Source organism: Nycticebus coucang, chromosome 13 (genome assembly GCF_027406575.1).
Source record: "Nycticebus coucang isolate mNycCou1 chromosome 13, mNycCou1.pri, whole genome shotgun sequence".
NCBI lineage: Eukaryota > Metazoa > Chordata > Mammalia > Primates > Lorisidae > Nycticebus > Nycticebus coucang.
Window position 1 is genome coordinate 21704618 of NC_069792.1, and position 19889 is coordinate 21724506.

A 19889-nucleotide genomic window follows, 5' to 3' on the forward strand; every position below is an offset into this window, starting at 1 on the left:
AACTCCTGGGCTCAAGTGATCCTCTTGCCTCTAGCTCAGCTAATTTTTCGATTTTTAGTAGAGATGGGGTGTCTTGCTCTTGCTCAGGTTGGTCCTAAACTCCTGCGCTCAAGCAATCCTCCCATCTCAGCCTCCCAGAGTGTTAGGATTACAGGTGTGAGCCACTGCCACTGGCAATTTTTCTATTTTTTTTTTTTTTTTTGGCCGGGGCTGGGCTTGAACCCGCCACCTCCGGCATATGGGACCGGCACCCTACCTGTTGAGCCACAGGCGCCGCCCAATTTTTCTATTTTTTTATAGAGACGGGGTCTTGCTCTTCTTTAGGCCTGCCTTGAACTCTTGACCTCAAGCAATCCTCCCACCTTAGCCTCCCAGAGTGTCAGGATTATAGGTGTGAGCCGAGGTGCGGGCCTGCTCATTGCTTACACTGAGCTATTTCTTTATGTCTTTCTTACTGAGTTGCAATAATTTTAGTTCTTTGCTTTATTGGTTACAAATATTTTGATCAGTTTTGTCTCTTATTATCTGTTTTTTAAACAAACATAGTATTTGTTTTAGTCCCTGAAGACAGAAAAAGGAAGTAGATACTTACATAGAATTTGGAATATACAAAAAGTACAAATAAACAATTAAAAAAAATCCCTCCAAATACCATAAATAATTGGTGTTAAAATTCTGGAGTTTATCTTTCCATAAGATATTCAACACACATTTCCATTTATTTATCCAATATACATTTATTGGGTACCTGCTATGGGCCAGGCCGTATGCTAGAGAAACAGCAGTGAATATTTTAGACATAGGGACATATTTTTTTTTTTTACCAGTAATGTGAGCAAAACAATGTGTGTGGATATTCCTCAAAGTATTAGCTTTTAAAAATTAACCTTTTATTGAAAAAAATTGTAGCTCAATGAATTTTGACAAACTAAACACACTGATATAACCAACATCCCAGATCAAGAAACAAAACATGATCAGAATTATGTGATTTAGAAATGTTTGCCTGTATTATAAATTCTTATAAATTCTTGCCTGTATTTCTGATTAGTCACAATTCCTAGTATAATTGGAACAAATGGTATTAACCTTTTGGGGGGATCTTAATGCTTATTGTCAAATGGCCATCAGGAAATGCTGATTTACTTTTGATTCACTTATATTGTTTCTTTGTGTTTTGTTCTTTCATATTTTAGTTCTTTATCTAGTTTAGCAAATAAGTTGAATAATCCATTTCTTCACTATTAATTTGTTTGGTTTTATTTAACACATACAGAATTTTTCTGTAAGTCAGGTCTGTGTCTGAGCTATCTCTTCTCCCCAGAGTTAGTACAGGGTTAGGTTCAGGCCAGCATAAATCTTCAAGTTAATATAGAATTATTAAAATAAAACACTTTAACATTTGGTTGAGCCAGATATCCACTACCTTTTGTCAAAAATTTGTAGGTTTTCCCCTTCTTTATCCTTTCAAAGAGAACTCAGAACAATTTTTTCACATTGCAAAAAAAGAGAAGAAATCTCATTTTTTCTTATCTTCCTTTCTGTCCCTCAGTGAGACATCACAGTTTTATTCATGTATTTTTCACAAATGCTTTTTATTTATATTCCTCCTTATCTTTCCTTTTATTATTTTTATATTGTAGTTACCACTTCTATTTAAAAATTATAATCTAAATTTCTACATGTTACACATCTAACATAGAAAGGCAGTTGATTTTTAAAATTTAATTCTGTATTCTTTCACATTTTTGAAGTCTACTGTAAATTCTAAGAATATTCCAACTGATTCATTTTAGTTTTCTATGTATATCAAATCTTCTGCAAAAAATAATTAATTTTAATATCTTTCATTTCATTAATCATAGCTTATGTCTATGACACTGCCCAAAATTCCTAGAACATTGCTGAATAATAATGTTGACAGAAGGCATTCTTATTCTGTTCCCATTTGTTACGACAATTCGCCCCTGTTATTTTACTGCTAAGTACAGTGTTGGCTACTGGTATAACATAAGGCGAATCGTTTGTTAAGCAGCTATCTACTTTAACTCTTAATTCTCTGATGAATGTGAATTAAGGATGTCTTGGGAGCATATTTTTATATTTCTATCTGTAATTTCAGATAAAATAAAGATGACAGAATCGTGAGAGAAATGATAAAGAAATAAGAATAAAATGATTCAATAGTAACAACAAGAAGGGATAAAATATGGGCATTGCTTCTTTTTTGGCCACCAGTTATAATACAGTTAAACTCAACACACATTTCTTGTGTCTAATAATCGTTTGTTGCTTGAAAAACTTATTTTGCTCCCTGAAAACTGAGGGTTATGATGTTGACTCTTTTTATTTTTATTTATTTTTTTTTATTGTTGGGGATTCATTGAGGGTACAATAAGCCAGGTTACACCGATTGCATTTGTTAGGTAAAGTCCCTCTTGCAATCATGTCTCGCCCCCAGAAGGTGTGCTTGTTAACTAAGGAAATGGACAGAGCCAAGCACTTACAACACCTGAAGGTAAAGTCAACTTTACTTTCTTCTATAGCAAAGGAAACAGAAATTGATTTTCTAAGCGTAGTCAACACATAAGAATTCAATCTAATAGATACTCACTTAGTGGTTAACATATAGAAGGCAACAGTCTAGCTATCATGGGTTCATTATGATATCTAGATAAAATGTAGTTCTTTATGTTTGCTGAATTTATTAGCTAAAGTCAGTGTATGGAGTTAAAAATGACAAGTGGCATGTAAATGTAAACATACATGCATTTAGGGGCATTTATGTTTGGAATGTAACGACTTATATGCCCGCACATTTTCATATACCTATTCTTGGCTCGTGGAAGGGTGTGAAAGCAAGGGCTTCCTTGCAAGTGCCCACAAGATCATTTCCCCGGCAGAAGAGAGCCAGAGCTTCCAGCATTCACACACTTTGTTTACAGAGAATAAAGCCCTTTTCAGGGGAGTTATATTTTTCCAACACAAAAAAATCACCTTCTGAATAGTTTAAATATTTTACACTTTTGAATTGTCAGTGCAGAGTGCTTCACTTGAAATCGAAGTTACTTAATATTGTCCTATTGTTACTTAATATGTCCGAAGTTACTTAATATTGTCCTATCAGTTGAAGAAAGATTTTTCAACATAAAAATTTATTATGTTGAAAAATAATCTGTAAATAAGACATAGTAAAATAATAGACAATTAATAGATAATTAAAGTAGTAAAATACTATTGCAAATTTAAAGACTGAATTAAACCAAGAGGCAAACTAATTTTTTTGCTTTACAAGAAAAACTGTTGCAATTTATGCCCTTTAAATTATGGCATTACTTGCAGGGTATCCACAGCTCTTTTCCATGGCCTTTGACTTATCAAACCCAGGCTCTATAAGACCAGAATCTCAGGCCTCTTTTTCTTTTCTTTTTTTTTAAAATAGAAAAGGTGAAAACAGCGGACTACAAGTATAGATGTTTAAAAATCAGACCTGGAACTACAGTCTATATAATAAAGGTCTCAGAAAGGGCAGGACTATTTTACTTGTAAATCCTGCCACCAAAGAATCCTCTGGTCTGTCCAACTCAAATGCACACGAGGAGAGTGACAGAGGACATGAATCCAGCTTCACACTCAACTGGGTGAATGTGGTGCACGCAAAAGCTTCCCGAGCCTGTGTGTCCCAAGACACAAGAGAAGGTTTCCTGTCAAGTTCCAGACCTACACCTTGCCCTTGCAGCAATGAAGTGTGACCTGAACCAGAGACCTGGTTCCAGCCAACTCTTAAGGGCCACCGCGTCAACAGCACCGATTAGAATGGTAACTGTGATGCCAGTGCAGTCCTATTAGCGCCAGAGAAGGAAAATTCCATATAAACTTACTGCTTTATTTTTACTTAGACTTCCATCCATCTTTGTAAAATGTTTTCTCCTAACAGCGAAAAAAATCCAGCAGGAACACTGACTAGCAGCAGGTTAAACTGAAATATTATCATATGCTTGAAGGCCTTTCCTCACTCTGCTTGCAGACTGCCTGTCAATAAAAATCCAACAGAAAGAAATCTTTCTCCATCCACTCAGAAAGAGTCATACCCTACTAAAAAACCTGAAAAAAACTCCACTTCCATACTGTCATTCATAAAAAATGACTTCCATGTAAGCATCATCAAATTGCACGTGGAAACCTTTTTTGTAAAATAATATTCAGGACGTTAGTCAGACTTAGAAATAAGAAAGCCAGAAGTACATTATGGAACGAAAGTCTAAATGCCAGAGTCTTGGGTGGGGAAAAATATTATTTCCTATGATAATTATGTCTCCCTGTCACTCATGCTCCTTAACACATCAAACATTTTTAATGGTACAGGAAAAAAAATTCTCATTTTTTTCCCTAGAATGTCAACGTCAATTGTGATTTTTTTAAAAAGTAAAAAAATTGTGATTTTTTTTTAAATCTTTTAAAACTAAAAAGGTGAATGTTGTTAATGTTATTTCTTAGAGTTCAAGTAAAATATTTTTAAGTTACTTTAAAAATCATGCTCTAAATTTTCTAAATCATATCCTAATAATTATTTTAAGCACATACTTAGGTATCACAATAGATATTTGTTGCTGGAAGCCCTTCACAGAGTGTATTTCATTATTTAGAATGTTTTATTAAGCCAAAGAGTGAACTAACCAAATTATACCACGTAAGGGGGACAAAAGATTGAGAAAAAAATAAGGTCAAATGTCAATAATTAGACTTCAGAAATCACACTGCAAGTTAACCAGGACAATGTTAAACTCCTTGAAATTACTTGTACCAGAGACTTCAAAAAGCTGAAAATGTTTAATTTAAATATATTAAAATATTTATATCCCCTACCCACAGCACATTGCTAACTGGAATGTGAAATAAGGCATTACCACATCATTTCTGCCTGGTGAGATAATTTTGGTTTCCTTAAGTGCATTATGCCAATACCCCTATTTTTGCCAGGAAATAATTTTACCTTTTACTTTGAAAAAAAACTTACATCTGCAGAGACCAGTCCCAGGTTTGCTGAATTACAAAATTATATAAAAGATTTTAATAAGTATGAAAACTATTAAAAAATATAGTACAAATCTAAAGCAACTAAAGAATTGCCAGTGACAGGCTAACTGCATCTTTTAATTATATTTTTGTTAAAATCTTTATGTTTTTCTTAAGTGAAATAACTTAAAATCAACTTTGGTAAGGTTAGAAGCTCAAAATTTTCCCCCCATTGTTTTATACTATTTGGTTCAGTTATGCTTTCTCTTTTCTACGTTACCTTTAACAGGTAGTAGTCCTCACGTCAAGAATAGAAACTGTCCAGACCACTAGTTATTCTTTTCCTTTTTTAATCTGGGTTTGCAAAAAACTCCATCTCTTACATTCTTACACTAGAACTTTAAATATATACTTTTCATGTATTTGAGTACTATTTCAGTCTCTATAAATACTTCAGTGTGAATAACGTCAATAAACAAATAAAACTCTAGTTGAAATTGAGTTTGGCAAGTTTTTGGTCTAACTTCTTACTTTCACCACGTAGTTTTGGCATTTTTAAGAAAGTAAAAATTTAAACAGCAGCAAATTACTGCTAATTTCGTCTTGATGGGTGTTATTAACACCTATTAACATCGATAAGAGTAACAAAGTTGTACCTAGGACAAAAATGACAGGATAGTCTGTATCTCTAGAAACAAATAAAAACTTAGGAAAGAAATTTTAACATACTAGTAAAATACGGAATTTTTTGGTCATAGTCTCTTATGGAGTAAAATGCAAGTATAAATCAGAAACAGCTTTTGAAAATAAGTATGATAATTAAGCTTTTCTAAAACCAATTCTGAACTTGTCCCTCAATTGAAAATTTCTACCTTAAATATTAATGCCTTACCTATAATTTCCTCAAGGAAAGCAAATACTTTAAAATGCAAAAAAAAAAAAAAAGTATGCATATATATATAAAACCTTTCAGTGTAAAAATAAATATTTCACTAAGGAACAGAAAAAAAAATGAAGCACATTTAAATAATTTTATTGCACTGGAAGTTGCCAATTCGTCTGTGAGTAGTTTCATTGCAGATGAAAAGAAATCAAAACACGGGACAGATGTTGAGAAAACCACATTTAAGTTCTGTCACACACTGGCATTTTTCAAATGATTTTGGCTCATCTATTAAATAAGGTGCATTTTGCTTGATTTTGAAAAGGGAAACATCAGGAAATATTTAAAGGCCAATTGCTGCCAATTAACTTTGATCAGTAAAAGTTCTATCTAAATCTTTCAGATTCTTCTCCTGTCTGAAATAACATACATTTATAAATTCTAGCAAAACAACATCTTGATGATTAATGCCTGCTGGCAGCCCCACCACCAGCTTGCTTAACAGTGAGATTTAAATAAACAACTGTCTCTGTTAAGAAGGGAGTAAAATGAAGTTATAGTCTCACAGAGATATGAAAAACCAGTCTTTATTCTTAAGAATGCTGCTAACCAAGATCACCGTGTTTGTCAGTGCCCCTAACACATTTAGCTACATATCTTATAAAAGTTTCCCTCGAAAGCATAATGGACCAATAAAATCATCATTAGTTTGACATAAGAAATCCTGGACGCACAGATACCAGAAGCCTGACTAAAGAGTCCTCCTACCCATTCAATCAGTCAGAAAGAAAAGCATCAAACCCAGTATGAGTGTCTGACATAGACAGTGTTTGCGAGCACCACCAATTCTGTTAGATTCTAAAGGTAATAATCTCAACAGTGATTGTGCAACTGAGAAATATGGAGCCTAGATAATCAACCAAGTTTAGTATTCAAGATTCTTTTTTTTTTTTTGCAGTTCTGGCTGGGGCTGGGTTTGAACCCACCACCTCCAGCATATGGGGCCAGCGCCCTACCCCTTTGAGCCACAGGCGCTGCCCAGTATTCAAGATTCTTACTATCGGATTTTAATGTTTACCAATGGTCACATGGGATCTAACTGTGAAACACAATAGCCAGAGTAAAACATAACAAATACAATGAGGGCCAAACACATTCCCACGTCATCAGTGATTACTTTGTCTCATTATTCCAATTATATATTTAAAAAAATGATACTCCATTGTTACTTTAAATCCAATCACTGATTTCAGATATGCAAAATGAAATATGTATTAAAAAATGAGAACTTACTTCTAAGTCATTAAAAAATAAATGTGTGTCTGCCAAGTTGAAAATCATTTCTTCCATTCTCAGTCCGAGGGAAACGGAAGTGGGTGGATCCTAAAAGGAAAATTTTACAGGTCAGGAACATATTTCCGGTTACATGAAATACAGTGTCACGATAAGAGGGAGTTGGCGTCAAGAAAGACGGAAAGACACACAGGGAGACCCGGCCTCCAGCTGCTTTCTTTTGGCGTGCGTGCAAACTTCGGTGACTGATTTTATGAAAAGTTCCCTGAATGTTGTTGGTACATAATGGAGAAATAATTGCTGTTTAAGATAATACAAAAAACAAAAACAAAACAAAATCTACAGTTACTTAGTCATGTAAAGTATAGGAAATTCAGCTTTATGTGTCTGTTTCAGAAGAAATTCAATGATTAAAAAAAACTTACTGTCTATATTATATCACAATCCATTAAGAGTGAACATCTAACTGTACTATCACAAATATCAGAAAATACAGTCTAGAAAAAATATACACTGTATTTTCAGAAAGCTAATAAATAATAATTTTACCCCAGATAACTCTTTTTCATGATTTGCATTTATTCAGACTACCTGCCAATTTTAAGTACACTCAAAAGGGAAAGTGATGACCACTGGGCACCACGTCCAGCTCAGGGAACTGATCTGGACATTCACAGGACACTACCCAGGTGTCAAACAGCTGGTACCATAAACTGAGGGGAGTGATGGCATTCCAGAGAGTACAGTGGCTTCTACCTAAATCTCCAAGCCTTGAACACTAGCTCTGAGCAATCAAGTCTATTCCACACAACCACTCCGTGATACCTACTGCCACTGAAATGAACTTGGGGGACAGGCAGATAGTTGCAGTTTGTATGGTGTTACTGTATTTGCAATGTATCAAACTCAAGAATCACCAGGGTTCATGTTTGAAGATCCTGCATACTAAGTAAAAAAAAGGAAAAAACTTTCAAAGGAGAAAGTAAATGAGGATATAAAATGAGTTTCTGAATGTTTTACTTTAGCATTCTAATAACAATGCCCAGTTTTATAGGTATGATATTTTAAATTTTTTAAAATACCAATAATTTTGGACGCATTATTTTATTATCACAGCAAACCTCTGGAGTAAGTACAGAATCTACCTGTATCACTTAACCAGGTAAATTGTAATTGGAGAAACTATGCCACCAGCGAGGGTACGCTGTGTATCACTAGTATTTTTGAGTCTTATAGCAGAGTCAAGACCATAAAACCCAAAGAGAGTAAGAGTCTTACTATTCAATCTGGCCCAACATAAACTTTGTATACTTTCTGCATTGTCTTCTGAACACACTATCTTCATCCCAAGCATCAAGATTTGCCTGTATCTTACTCCCTACTCAGAAGTGCTGGAAGAGCCCTAGAAGGCAGGGCCAGTCCCTACCTCTGCTCTCCCACTTTGGGGTCCTTGTCTTGCGGAGCCTCAGTAAATCAAATGGCAAACAATGTTCTCACGTAGGGTACTTAAAAAAAATTGCCACACTCATACCCGTTGGTACGTTTTGGAGACAGCAAGAGTCTGAAAGGAGAGATAGAGGCAAAGTGTGGCTGGCCAGATGCCATGAACCAATCAGGAGTGGCCATGGAGGCGGGACCGGCTCCGCCCACACCTGCCGGCTCCGCCCACACCACTCCAGCATCCCTAGGTCCTGTCTTCCAAGAGTCCTAGACAGGAAAAGAAGGGTGCTGGTGAAATAAGAGGATAAGGCATCTCTGGCCTCAGTTCCTCTCTTGCCTGTGCCTTTTCTGCCAGCTGACTGACAGTGGAAAGGAGGCAGACGACAGACATGGTACTGCCAAAAGTTGGGGGGTTAGATTGGCACAGGGGCAAAGCACACCGCTGGGTTTAGTGAGAGGAAGAGGCTAATTTAGTGTTCAAGAGCTGCGCTGGGAAGGGCAAAGGAAAACAATTCCCTCAAATTTCCTGTGGGACGATTCATGCTCCTTAGCATTCTTAAATTGTTCCTTTTAATGCCACCTGAAATCTATGAAGTTTTTTAGCTTGCAGAATTAAAAATAGTTCACAAGTAAGTGAAGAAAACTAATTCACTCTTGGGTTTATGGGAAATTGCTCACCCAGGATTTGAAGTATCAGTAAGCAATGCTGGGCAAAGCAAATGCTCAAATACACTCTACCGCACAATGAACCAGCAGCGAAGTTCATACAGTTGTTTCTGAAGCACAGCCCCTAAGGTGTTTACTCCCTCTAGTTCAAGCCAATAAAACACACTGACTTGTCTCATAACCATGTCAATGACTCTTTTCATGTGGTAAGAAGGGAGCCTCACCATGTTTATTTAATTGCCCATTCTAAAATTTATGTGCCATCATATTGTTACTTCTGAAAAAGTACTAATTCTCCTTGATATGGTTGCTTATTTATATGACCACCAAAAGAATTACTCTATTGTTCATTAATATGTAGCATACTTTAACTTTCCTTCATAAATTACAGTAATGACTTGCTGGTCAGGATACTAATAAATTTTAAAGGCTTGTTCAGTCTTGTGGTAAAATACAACACAGATGTTGGCCTTATTTACCTTTTAATGTTATTCTCTTTTGAATTAGCAGCCATTCCTTAACAGTTTTTATACCTGCCTCTCCATGGTATTGTTATGAAACACCCACTAGGCTGAGAGAATAGTTTGGCAGTCAACTGGAACAAGAGAATTTTATAATACAAAGGGGGTTCTAGTCAAGAGCAATGTTTTCCAAACATCTTTTAACCATAATCCACAGTCAAAAATACATTTTCCTCCATGATCTAATATTTTTTCCCCTCATGTGCACGTGTGTGTGTACCCACACACACAACTCTGGAATCTAAGTTTGGCAAGATGAGACTTTATTCACTGTGTGAAGTGTACCCTGATACTTTCTATTTCACAGCTTTTCCTGACCTACAGTCTGAAAAGCAGAGCTCTGGAGGATGCCAAATTAATGCTGTGAGTTGTGCACAGTTAAATGAGCTGGCAGGGTGCCACGCCAGATCACCACAAGTGTTTTACCTAAGAGGAAAACTAGCAGAAGAACAGATCGGTAATCGTGTTCACGGATTTAGTGGCATATTCTAGAAACTGGAGTTCTCATACAGACATTACATTTCTATTACAATAGATAATATTTTAATAGATATTACAAATTTAATGAAGGTGATAAAAGTGAACACTGAAAAGTTACTCATAGCTTGACAGTGTATTTTGGCACATTCAGAAGGAAAAAACATGTTCTTAGACCAAAACTAAGACTTTAAAAATCATCATGTCTTTGGTTTAACCCGACTTTTTCTTTAAGAAATAATTTATTGTAATTTTAGTCTACCCATGGCTGTTTTCAGTACAAAGACAAATTACATTTAACTAATGGAAAGTACTATTGTACAGAAAAATTAAATAATGACGAAATCTTCTGAGTGTCTATAAACTGAGGCCTAAAACAATTGTTTTGCCTTCAAATTCTGTCAAGTGATCTTTAATTACCCCATTGTTTCAAAATCTTTTCCTCATGTTCTCAAAACAGAACACAATTTCTCAACACAGAAGTTCCCATAGACACTAAAACTATTGTCATACCACAACCAAGTCACCATCGTCCCTGGTCCACTGTTGCTTTTTGAACTTTTTCTTTTTAATAGACAGAGCCTCACTCTCAGCAACTTCAAACTCTGGGGCTCAAGTGATCCTCCTTGCCTCTAAACCTCTCAAGTAGCTGGAACTACAGGCGCTCACCACAATGCTTGGCTAGTTTTTCTATTTTTAGTAGAGACCGGGCCTCAGTCTTGCTTAGGCTGAACTCCTGAGCCTAAAAAAATCCTCCCACATTGGCCTTCCAGAGTGCTGGGATTACAGGTGTGATTACCATGCCCAAATGAACTATTTCTTGATTTGAATTCAAATGTTGAAAATATATAATTGAGTTTGAATCAAAAAGGGAGTGCCCATAAATGTATGTTGGTACTGGACCATAGGAGGACCAGAAGACTGCCTCTTGTCCTGCTTTATTTCTCAGATGAGCTAGGGCATCTGATGAACTTCTTGGGTCCTTACAAATATACTTTTTACTTCCACCATGGCACCCATCAGAGATTCTGGCTGCTGCCTACAGCCCTGGCTCTGCACTACCCCACAGCCGTGGGTCTCAACGAGGGCCACAAGGTGACCAAGAACCTGGGAAAGCCAAGGCACAGCTGTGCCTTGGGCCTCACCAAACACAAGTTCGCACAGGATGCAGTCCCAGAGGCCTGTGGCTTTGCCCGTAGGAGCCGCAGGTCATGGAGGCACTCAAGGCTCCAAGGACAAAGGGGGCCTCATGTTCATCGAGAAAAGGGTGGGGACACACATCCCACTAAGAGGGGGGAGCTGAGTAACGTCCCGGCATCCTGGCCACAGGAGGAATGCAGCTGCCAAGGACTGAGCCTGCCACCCCATGCACAATAAAACCTTTACAGACAAATAAGGAAAAAGCCCACACTTTTAGTAAGCACAATCCCTATAGTGTTTTAAAAAACTTTAATTTACTGAGATTCTCATGACAGATGAAGGCACTGCTGCTCCTACAGGGATGCTCTATTTGCTGTCACACCAGGAATTCTCTTAGGACAAGCAACAGACTGCCTTGCATATTAGAGATCACGGCATCATCCAGGCTTGTCTCTTGACGGCACTAGGTGTAATGGTTGTCCCAAAATGAGGCATTAGCAGGGCTACTTTTTTGCCACGTGTGACAGAAATTAAAGGCAATCTTCTAAAATAATTGTGCTCACAACTTGCAGGCAAAGAACTTTCACATCCATGGTAGAAGGAGCCAGAAATGCACATCCTCATAAGGCTCATCACGGTCTGTGCCATCAGAGTCTGGACTGGAATTCTAACTTTGCCTTTTACTAGTTGTGTGTGATGTAGAAAAGTTAACTTACTTTACTTCCGGGCCTCAGGTCCCTCATCAGTAAAATGGGAATAAAATAGGCTTATCTGCAAAATTAAATTTGGTATCATATTTAAAGGTCTAGCCAGTGTCCAGCAAACTTCCACTGCTATTGTTACCACTGTTGTGACTGCTGCCTTTACTACAGCCATGGCCCCATGCCCGGGCTACCAAAAATGTTTCAATACTCTGCATTCAAACTGGAGGTGAAATTCCATCTGTTTAAAACAGGAAGGCCACCCTAAAAATGTCCCTTCTCCAACTGTTATCAAAAGGAAATTAATGCTATAATTTACTTACCTACCTCTGCAGCACTACCTTTAAAGAGGCATGAGTTCAAAATGGACTTTTTTTTCATGTGCAATTTATTTATTTATTTATTAAATGATAAATGCATAGATCATGTATACGTTAATGCATGTATGGGGTACAAGGTGCTGATTTCATGTAGAATTAGGAGCATTTCAAAATGGACTTTCACCGTAGACATTACACCATGGCATTGTCTATAAAATTTTCACAGAATTCCTTACACCAATACTTTCTGAGATGAACATAATTTTGTGGGGCCAGTTATCAGTAAAGCTGATTTGGACAGAAGCTAACCTGACATCATGCAAAGTGACTACTCTCAGGAGGGGATACTATTGATTTTCCCCAAAGCTGTAAGCCAAGCTTCTTGGTACAGAGCTGGTTCTCATCACTATGAAATAAGACCCAAATCCGGAAAGCCAGCAAAAAGCACCCCCATCCTTTGAAGCTCTAGGTACCAAAGGGAAGCAAGTGTCTTTCTGAGACAATCTAAGCAATGCATTGATTCACTGAGACGCAAAAGTGTTCTTCAAAAACAAACAACAACAAAAAAAAAAACAATCATTTGCATAGCCAAGTTGTGTGACAGCTTTGAATCAGTTACATATGCCTTGTAGCTTATAGGAATTAAATGGTGAGAGTTTGTGAGCAGAGACTTAAGCCTAGCCCAAATCCATCGCTCAGAGTCAATTAATGAATGACTGGGGGGGAAATAAGTCTGGGCAAAATCTTGACCCTGCATAAGTTTATCAACAAATATCTTTCAGGAATACATAACAATAAATAGTGGGGTGGCGCCTGTGGCTCAAGGAGTAGGGCTCCAGTCCCATATGCTGGAGGTGGTGGGTTCAAACCCAGCCCCGGCCAAAAACCACAAAAAAATAAATAAAATAATTAAAAAAAAAAAAAAAAACAATAAATAGTGATTATTGAAATACAGTCTAAATTTAGTAGCTTCTATGTACAGTCCCTGAAAAATTTCAGTGATCACAAAGTGATACTATATTTAACATTTTAAGAATACAATTTTTAGAGAAGTCTTATTTATGGTAGCGTCAAAAAATAAATTTGTGGGAGCACTTTAAGAATATTAAGTAAAATAGAAAAATATCAGCCACCATAATAAGAAGTGGAATTTTTCAGGGTCAGTTCTGGAGTATCTGTATCAAGCATCTAGTATGCTGTCCATTCAAGGTAAAGTGCATGGATTTTAGACTGTACCCACTCCATGAGGAAAATAAAGAGTTAAAATATCTTTGAGGGATTATTTAAAAACAGAACAAAAAAATTTTTTTTTCGCAAATTGAAACTCTGGTTGGATCACATAACTGAATGTAAGAAAAAGAGATTCCATGCCTTGGGTCTCTAATGTGAGCATAGCATTTTTCTCTAATAGTTAATAACCTTCCAGTCAAGATTAATACATTAGATTATACATAAATGTTTGCTAAATATTTATTCTCACACTGAGACTTACAAGGAAATTATGTAGAGAAAATGTGTAAGACTTAAGCCTCAGGTAGGATATTTGGGATCTACAGTTAAAAGTTGGCCACCAAGCATACCTATAGATCAGCGGTTCTCAACTTGTGGGTCACGACCCCTTTGTAACAGTGAAAATACATCCTGCATATCAGATATTTACATGACGATTCGTAACAGTAGCAAAATTACAGTGATGAAGTAGCAATGAAAATAATTGTATGGTTGAGGGTCACCACAACATGAGGAACTGTATTAAAGGGTTGCGGCGTTAGGAAGGTTGAGAACCACGGCTATAGATTAGTCATTAATTCAGGGACTTGAAACTAGGGCTGGTAAACAGAACTTTCCCAGTTCAGTGAAAAGATAATAAAGGAATGCAGCACCTGTCAGGTTACTCAGTATGAGCCACGGAGGACACCTATCTGTCCACAAAAGCTGACCAGGAAGACCTGATCAAGGATCTGCAATAATAGTGCAAAGCTATTCATGGGGAGGAGATAGTTAGGAAAATTCCAAAATTCAGCAAGGTGTTAAGTTTCATCTCAAAACTTTACCTCACTAAAAACAGCTCTGGGCTACTTATCTAAAATTGGAATTGTTAGTCATTTTATTTCTGGCAGAAGACCTACATATCCTTGATTCAGGTGAATTAAAGGCCTAATGGTTTAAAAAACTCCCCAAACTTTTGAGTTTTCTCCTTCTTAATCCATCAACTTTGAGCTAAGAAGAAAAGAAGTACAGACTAAGTAAGACCGTCCTGTACTGGACGGCTAAAGAGCCCTCTCAGACCAGAATACTGATGTTTTATTTATTTATTTTTTTTTTGTGATTTTTGACAGGGGCTGGGTTTGAACCCACCACCTCTGGCATATGGGACCGGCACCCTACTCCTTGAGCCCCAGGCGCTGCCCCAGAATACTGATGTTTTAAAAACAACAGCAACCAGACACTCAAGAAGAATATACCTCGTCTATGAAGTATAAAGTCTTGACAAAAAAATAAATAGATTAAAAAAAAGGAACCTGAATCTAATAATTAAGCTTCTAGATCTACCAGATCTACCAGTTTGTAGGAAATACAAGAAACAATGCAACATGCTAAATAATACAACAGTAATGCAATCAACAAAACCTAGACTCTCAAACACTCTATAAAGACGGTTTGGTTACTTCAACAGAAATACACAAAGGTTTCCATGGTTTTGTAGTTTATAAGAATGATGATTAGGTTTTCATAAGCATGTGTAAGATGTGTTCCTCAAATCTTACTTGAACCTCAGTATATTACTTGTTTGATGTGAGAACAAAACAAAACACAAAATACATGAGGTTAAAAAAAAAAGGATCAAGTAGAAATCTAAAGATCAAAAGACACTTCAGAGACATATAAATAGATAAACAAAATCACTGAGAAAAATACTTAAACTAGAAAAAGAAGAAAACTACTCCAACATAATAAAGGTCATATATGAAAAGCCCACAGCTAATACACCCAATGGTGAAGAAATGAAAGTTTTTCGTCTAAGATCAGGAACAAGACCAGGAGGTCACTTTCACCACTTCTATTTAACATAGAACATAGGAAATAGTCCTACCCAGAGCTATTAGGCTAAAATAACACATAAAAGCCACTAAAATTGTAAAGTCAGAAGTAAAATGATCTGTTTGCAATGATATGATTATAGATGTAGAAAACCATAAAGATGCCGCCAGTCCCCCCTTCCCCCCAAAAAAACCCCTGTTAGATTAATAAATCAATTCAGCACAGTTGCAGTATACAAAATCAACATTCAAAACCTGTTGTGTTTCTGTATACTAACAATGACCAATCTGGGAAGGAAATTAAGGAAAAAATTCCCATTTATAACAGCAATAACAAAAGGAATCAAATATTTATTTAGAAATAAACTTAACCAAGGAGGCAAAATGACTTGTATACTGACAATTTTTAAAATATTGCTAAAACAAATTAAATAAGATAAAAATAAATGGAAAGACATCCCATGTTCATGGATGGAAGACAGTGTTAAGATATTAATACCATCCAAAGTGATTTATAGATATAATGCAATCCTTTATCAAATCAACAATGGCATTTTTTGTAGAAATAGAAAAATCCATCTCAAAATGTATGTGGAGTCTCAAGGGACCCTGAATAGCCAAAACAGTATTAGAAAATAATAAAGTTGGAGGTCTCACATGTTCCAATTTCCAAAACAAAGACAAAGTAATGAAAACAATGTGTTTCTGGCATAAACAGATATATAGACCAATAGAATAGGAGAGAGACCAGAAATAAATCCTTGAATATATATGGTCAAATGATTTTCAACAAGAGTGACAAGACATTTTATGGGGAAGTGATAAAATCTTTTCAACAAACAGTGCTGGCAAAACATGCAAAATAATCAAGTTGGATGGGTCTTTATCCTACACCGCACACAAAAATGAACTCAAAATAGATCAAAGATCTAAATTTCAGAGTTAAAAGTCCTTAGGGAAAAAGCTTTAGAAGATTGGACACGGCAATGACTTTTTGATATGACACCAAAAGCAAAGGTAACAACAATAATCCAACAACACCAACAACAACAACAAAAAAAAAAAACAGATGAATTTGAGTATATCAAAATGAAAAACTTACATGCATCAAAGGGCACAACCAATATAGTAACAGGGAAATCCACAGAATGGGAGAAAATATTTGCAAATTATATATTTGATAGGGTTAATATCCAGAAATAAGACTTCTTATAACTCAACAATAAAAATAAACACCTGATTTAAAAATGGGCAAAGGACCTGAGTAGACATTTTTCTAAAGAAGATGTATAAATACTCAACAAGCACTTGAACTACGCTCAACATCACTGATCATTAAGGAAATGTGAATCCGAACCACAGTGAAATACCATCTCACAGTCATGAGGAGGACTACTATCAGACCACAAAACAAGACAGAAAATAAAGGTGGACAGAAATTGAAATGCTAGTGCACTGTTGGGAACATAAAATGGTGCAGCTGCTATGAAAATAATATGGCAGAAAAGTAAACTAAAGAATTTCTACATGATCCAGCAAGTCCACTTCTGGGTATGTACCCAAATGCATGGAGAAAAGAAACGGATATTTGTACACTCATGTCCATAGCAGCGCTATTTACAATAGTCATACCCAAGTGCCCATTGACAGATGAATGGATGAACAAAATGTGGTATAAACCTACAATGGGATATCCAACTTTAGAAAGACAGGAAATTCTGACATATGCTATCACAGATGAATCTTGAGGACATTGTGCTTAGTGAAATAAGCCACTCGAAAAACCAAATACTATATAATCCCACTGAGGTACCTCAAATTCATAGAGACAAAGTAGAACAGATGTCGCTAGGAACTGGGGAGAGGGGAGGGCATGGAGTTGTTTGGTGGACACTGATTTTTCAGTTTTGCAAGATAAAAAGAGAGTTCTGGAGATTGGCTGCACAACAATGTGAATGTACTTAATACTGAATTATACCGTTAAAAAGAGTTTAAGAAGGCAACTACTTAACTGTACCACTAAAAATGGTTAAGCTGATAAAGTCTGTTATGTGTGTTTTACCATTCTTAAAAATGAAAATTTAAAATATTAAAAAATTAGAACTGTTGATTAGATATTTAATGATATTACAAAATTATTAATTTGGCTAGACGGGTAAGGTACTAAATGCCATCTACTATTTCTATTCTAAAAGGAGTTGTAATGGATTCTTACCTACATAGTGAAATATGTACAAACTAAAGAACATCTAGAATTTGCTTTGAAAAATCATCCTAGGACTAAGTGGGGAAGGATGTGGTAAGGATTTAAATAAAACAAGATTGGCTCCAACATGATATTTATCATAACTGGAGAGGTTACGCTGAGTTCCACCATACGTACGATTCCATTTACTTTTCTATTTGGAAATTTCTAAGAGACGATGTTGGTTTCCTGTGATGTGTTAAAAATACTTATTTTGAAAATTTTAAAATGCCAAACAAACAAATCCAACATTTAAAATGCCAAACAAACAAATCCAACATTTAAAATCCAAAATTTCAAAAGCCCTGGAAAGTTCCTACCCTGTCACTTCTCATTGAAAAGATGGTGCTAGGACTTGCTTGGGTGATCTGTACCCAGACATAGGTGAGGATTTGGAACAGACACAAGAATGTGTAGTCAGATACTGCCCGGCCTACATGAACTCTGCTCATTTTTACCATATGGAGTGGAGTGCTCACTTTAGAAACCCAGAGGAACGCCTGCATTTGTTATCGAAGCCACAGGACACTCATCTTACATATTTAGGAACAGCAGTGTGGAAGGGCAGTCCTAATCAGCTGCAAAGGAGAAATTCCAGTGTAATTTAAGAATAGTAAACTTAGTAACACCTCATTTAAGGCCTCTGGCATTTATTTTTCGGTTGTTTGGCTCCTGGGGATCTTGATTTTTTTTTTTTCCTGAACCACACTGCTGGTGTTATCGGTGGACACCCTACTACGGGCTGTTTGTTCCTGGTTAAATGATGTAGCTACGTGTCATGAATAACAGAGGGAGACTTGTTTCCTTCTTAGCATTGTTATATTTTTGAAGATTCTGCAATTTCACTCTCAGTGGATTTAAAGTAGCATTTTGTTTTAAATAATTTTACCCCAATGACAGACTGCTGTTGAGAATTCATTCATCCTCCACAAACAGACTCCTTTATTCATTTATAAACTCCCTGAAGGCAGGAATTACGGCTAAGCACCTACTACACGACTGGGCGTGTATTTTGTAAATCATGAATGACTGACTTTCTGAACGGCTCATTAGTGTCGGGCCAGGAGACCGGTGTGTAGCCAGGCATGTTCTGGGCACTGCAGTCCACATACGCCTGGACGTTCTGTGTTTGCAACTTGAGAAGGGTGCCGTTTGGTGGCATAACGTTCAGAATTACTTCATGGATGTTTTTCCATGATCATTACCCACCAACTAAATTACCCTATGCTACAAGGCTGAGGTCCTGGGCACCACCTACTACAGCTATTCTGGCACATTCTTTTGCTGGAGACTTACAGTTAGTCCTACTGGAGACCACGCAGTATGAGCATGGGACCTTACCCCGTAGGGAAACCACCACTGGGAATCCTCCTAGGTCCCCGGGAAAGAGGGGCACTGGGTACATTCTTACATGTGATTTGCTTTATTCCAGTGATCAGACTAAAGTTCATGCTGCTCAGATTATTTTGCTGCCCATTTACGCAGACAATCATCATCTCAACTGCTAATTCCAGTGAATGCGTGTGATATTTGATCTTCACTATGTTGTGAACAGCACTGTGAAAACTGTTTTGAAGACAGTATGTACTCACCCCGATTTTCTCAACCTCATCTGCAAGGTACACCTTTTTATTATGTGGCCATGTTCAAGAAGGTGGCATAATCTTCTACCGACAGGGCAGTTAAACAAATCGTGTCACAGAATTGCTTAGCGACCCCGCTCAGAGTTAAGAGTGCTTTTAAACAACAACGTAAAGCCGACAGACATTTTTATTTTACTGATGGTGTTACATAAGCATACATCATTTTCTATAAATTCAGCAGCTTTGCCCTCATGACAACTAAACACCTTTTATGCCCTGAACTCTGTCCACAGACAACTGAGCCAGATTCTTGTCACAACCTATCGGTACTACTGAGGACTTTGTACAATAGATCTTCCCTCTACCACAAGGCTGACAGAGATGCCTGCCCACCACTGTTCACATGACTGTACTACATAGATGCCGAACAGGAAAACCAGCTGCAGACACACTGGTATTTTTCCTAACTTCTCTCCCTTGTTTGGAAGATGAAGGCAAGGGATCACTTGAACTCAAGAGTTTGAGGTTGCTGTGAGCTATGATGCCACAGTACTCCACCAAGG

At 36.8% G+C, this 19889-nt stretch overlaps 1 protein-coding gene and 1 non-coding gene across 7 annotated transcripts in view; one reads left to right on the forward strand and one right to left on the reverse strand.

The window, feature by feature from the left end:
- The window catches only part of EYA1 (EYA transcriptional coactivator and phosphatase 1), a 330700-nt gene that overhangs the window by 42650 nt on the left and 268161 nt on the right, over positions 1-19889 (reverse strand). For all 6 annotated transcript variants that reach the window (XM_053559176.1, XM_053559175.1, XM_053559177.1 and 3 more), the window contains one exon: positions 7193-7282. In XM_053559176.1, the coding sequence (XP_053415151.1) occupies positions 7193-7282 (90 nt within the window). The remainder of the gene's footprint in view (positions 1-7192; positions 7283-19889) is intronic.
- Positions 15153-15254, forward strand: LOC128564218 (small nucleolar RNA U13). The gene has a single exon (XR_008374076.1). It is a non-coding gene; the product is annotated as a small nucleolar RNA U13 (small nucleolar RNA).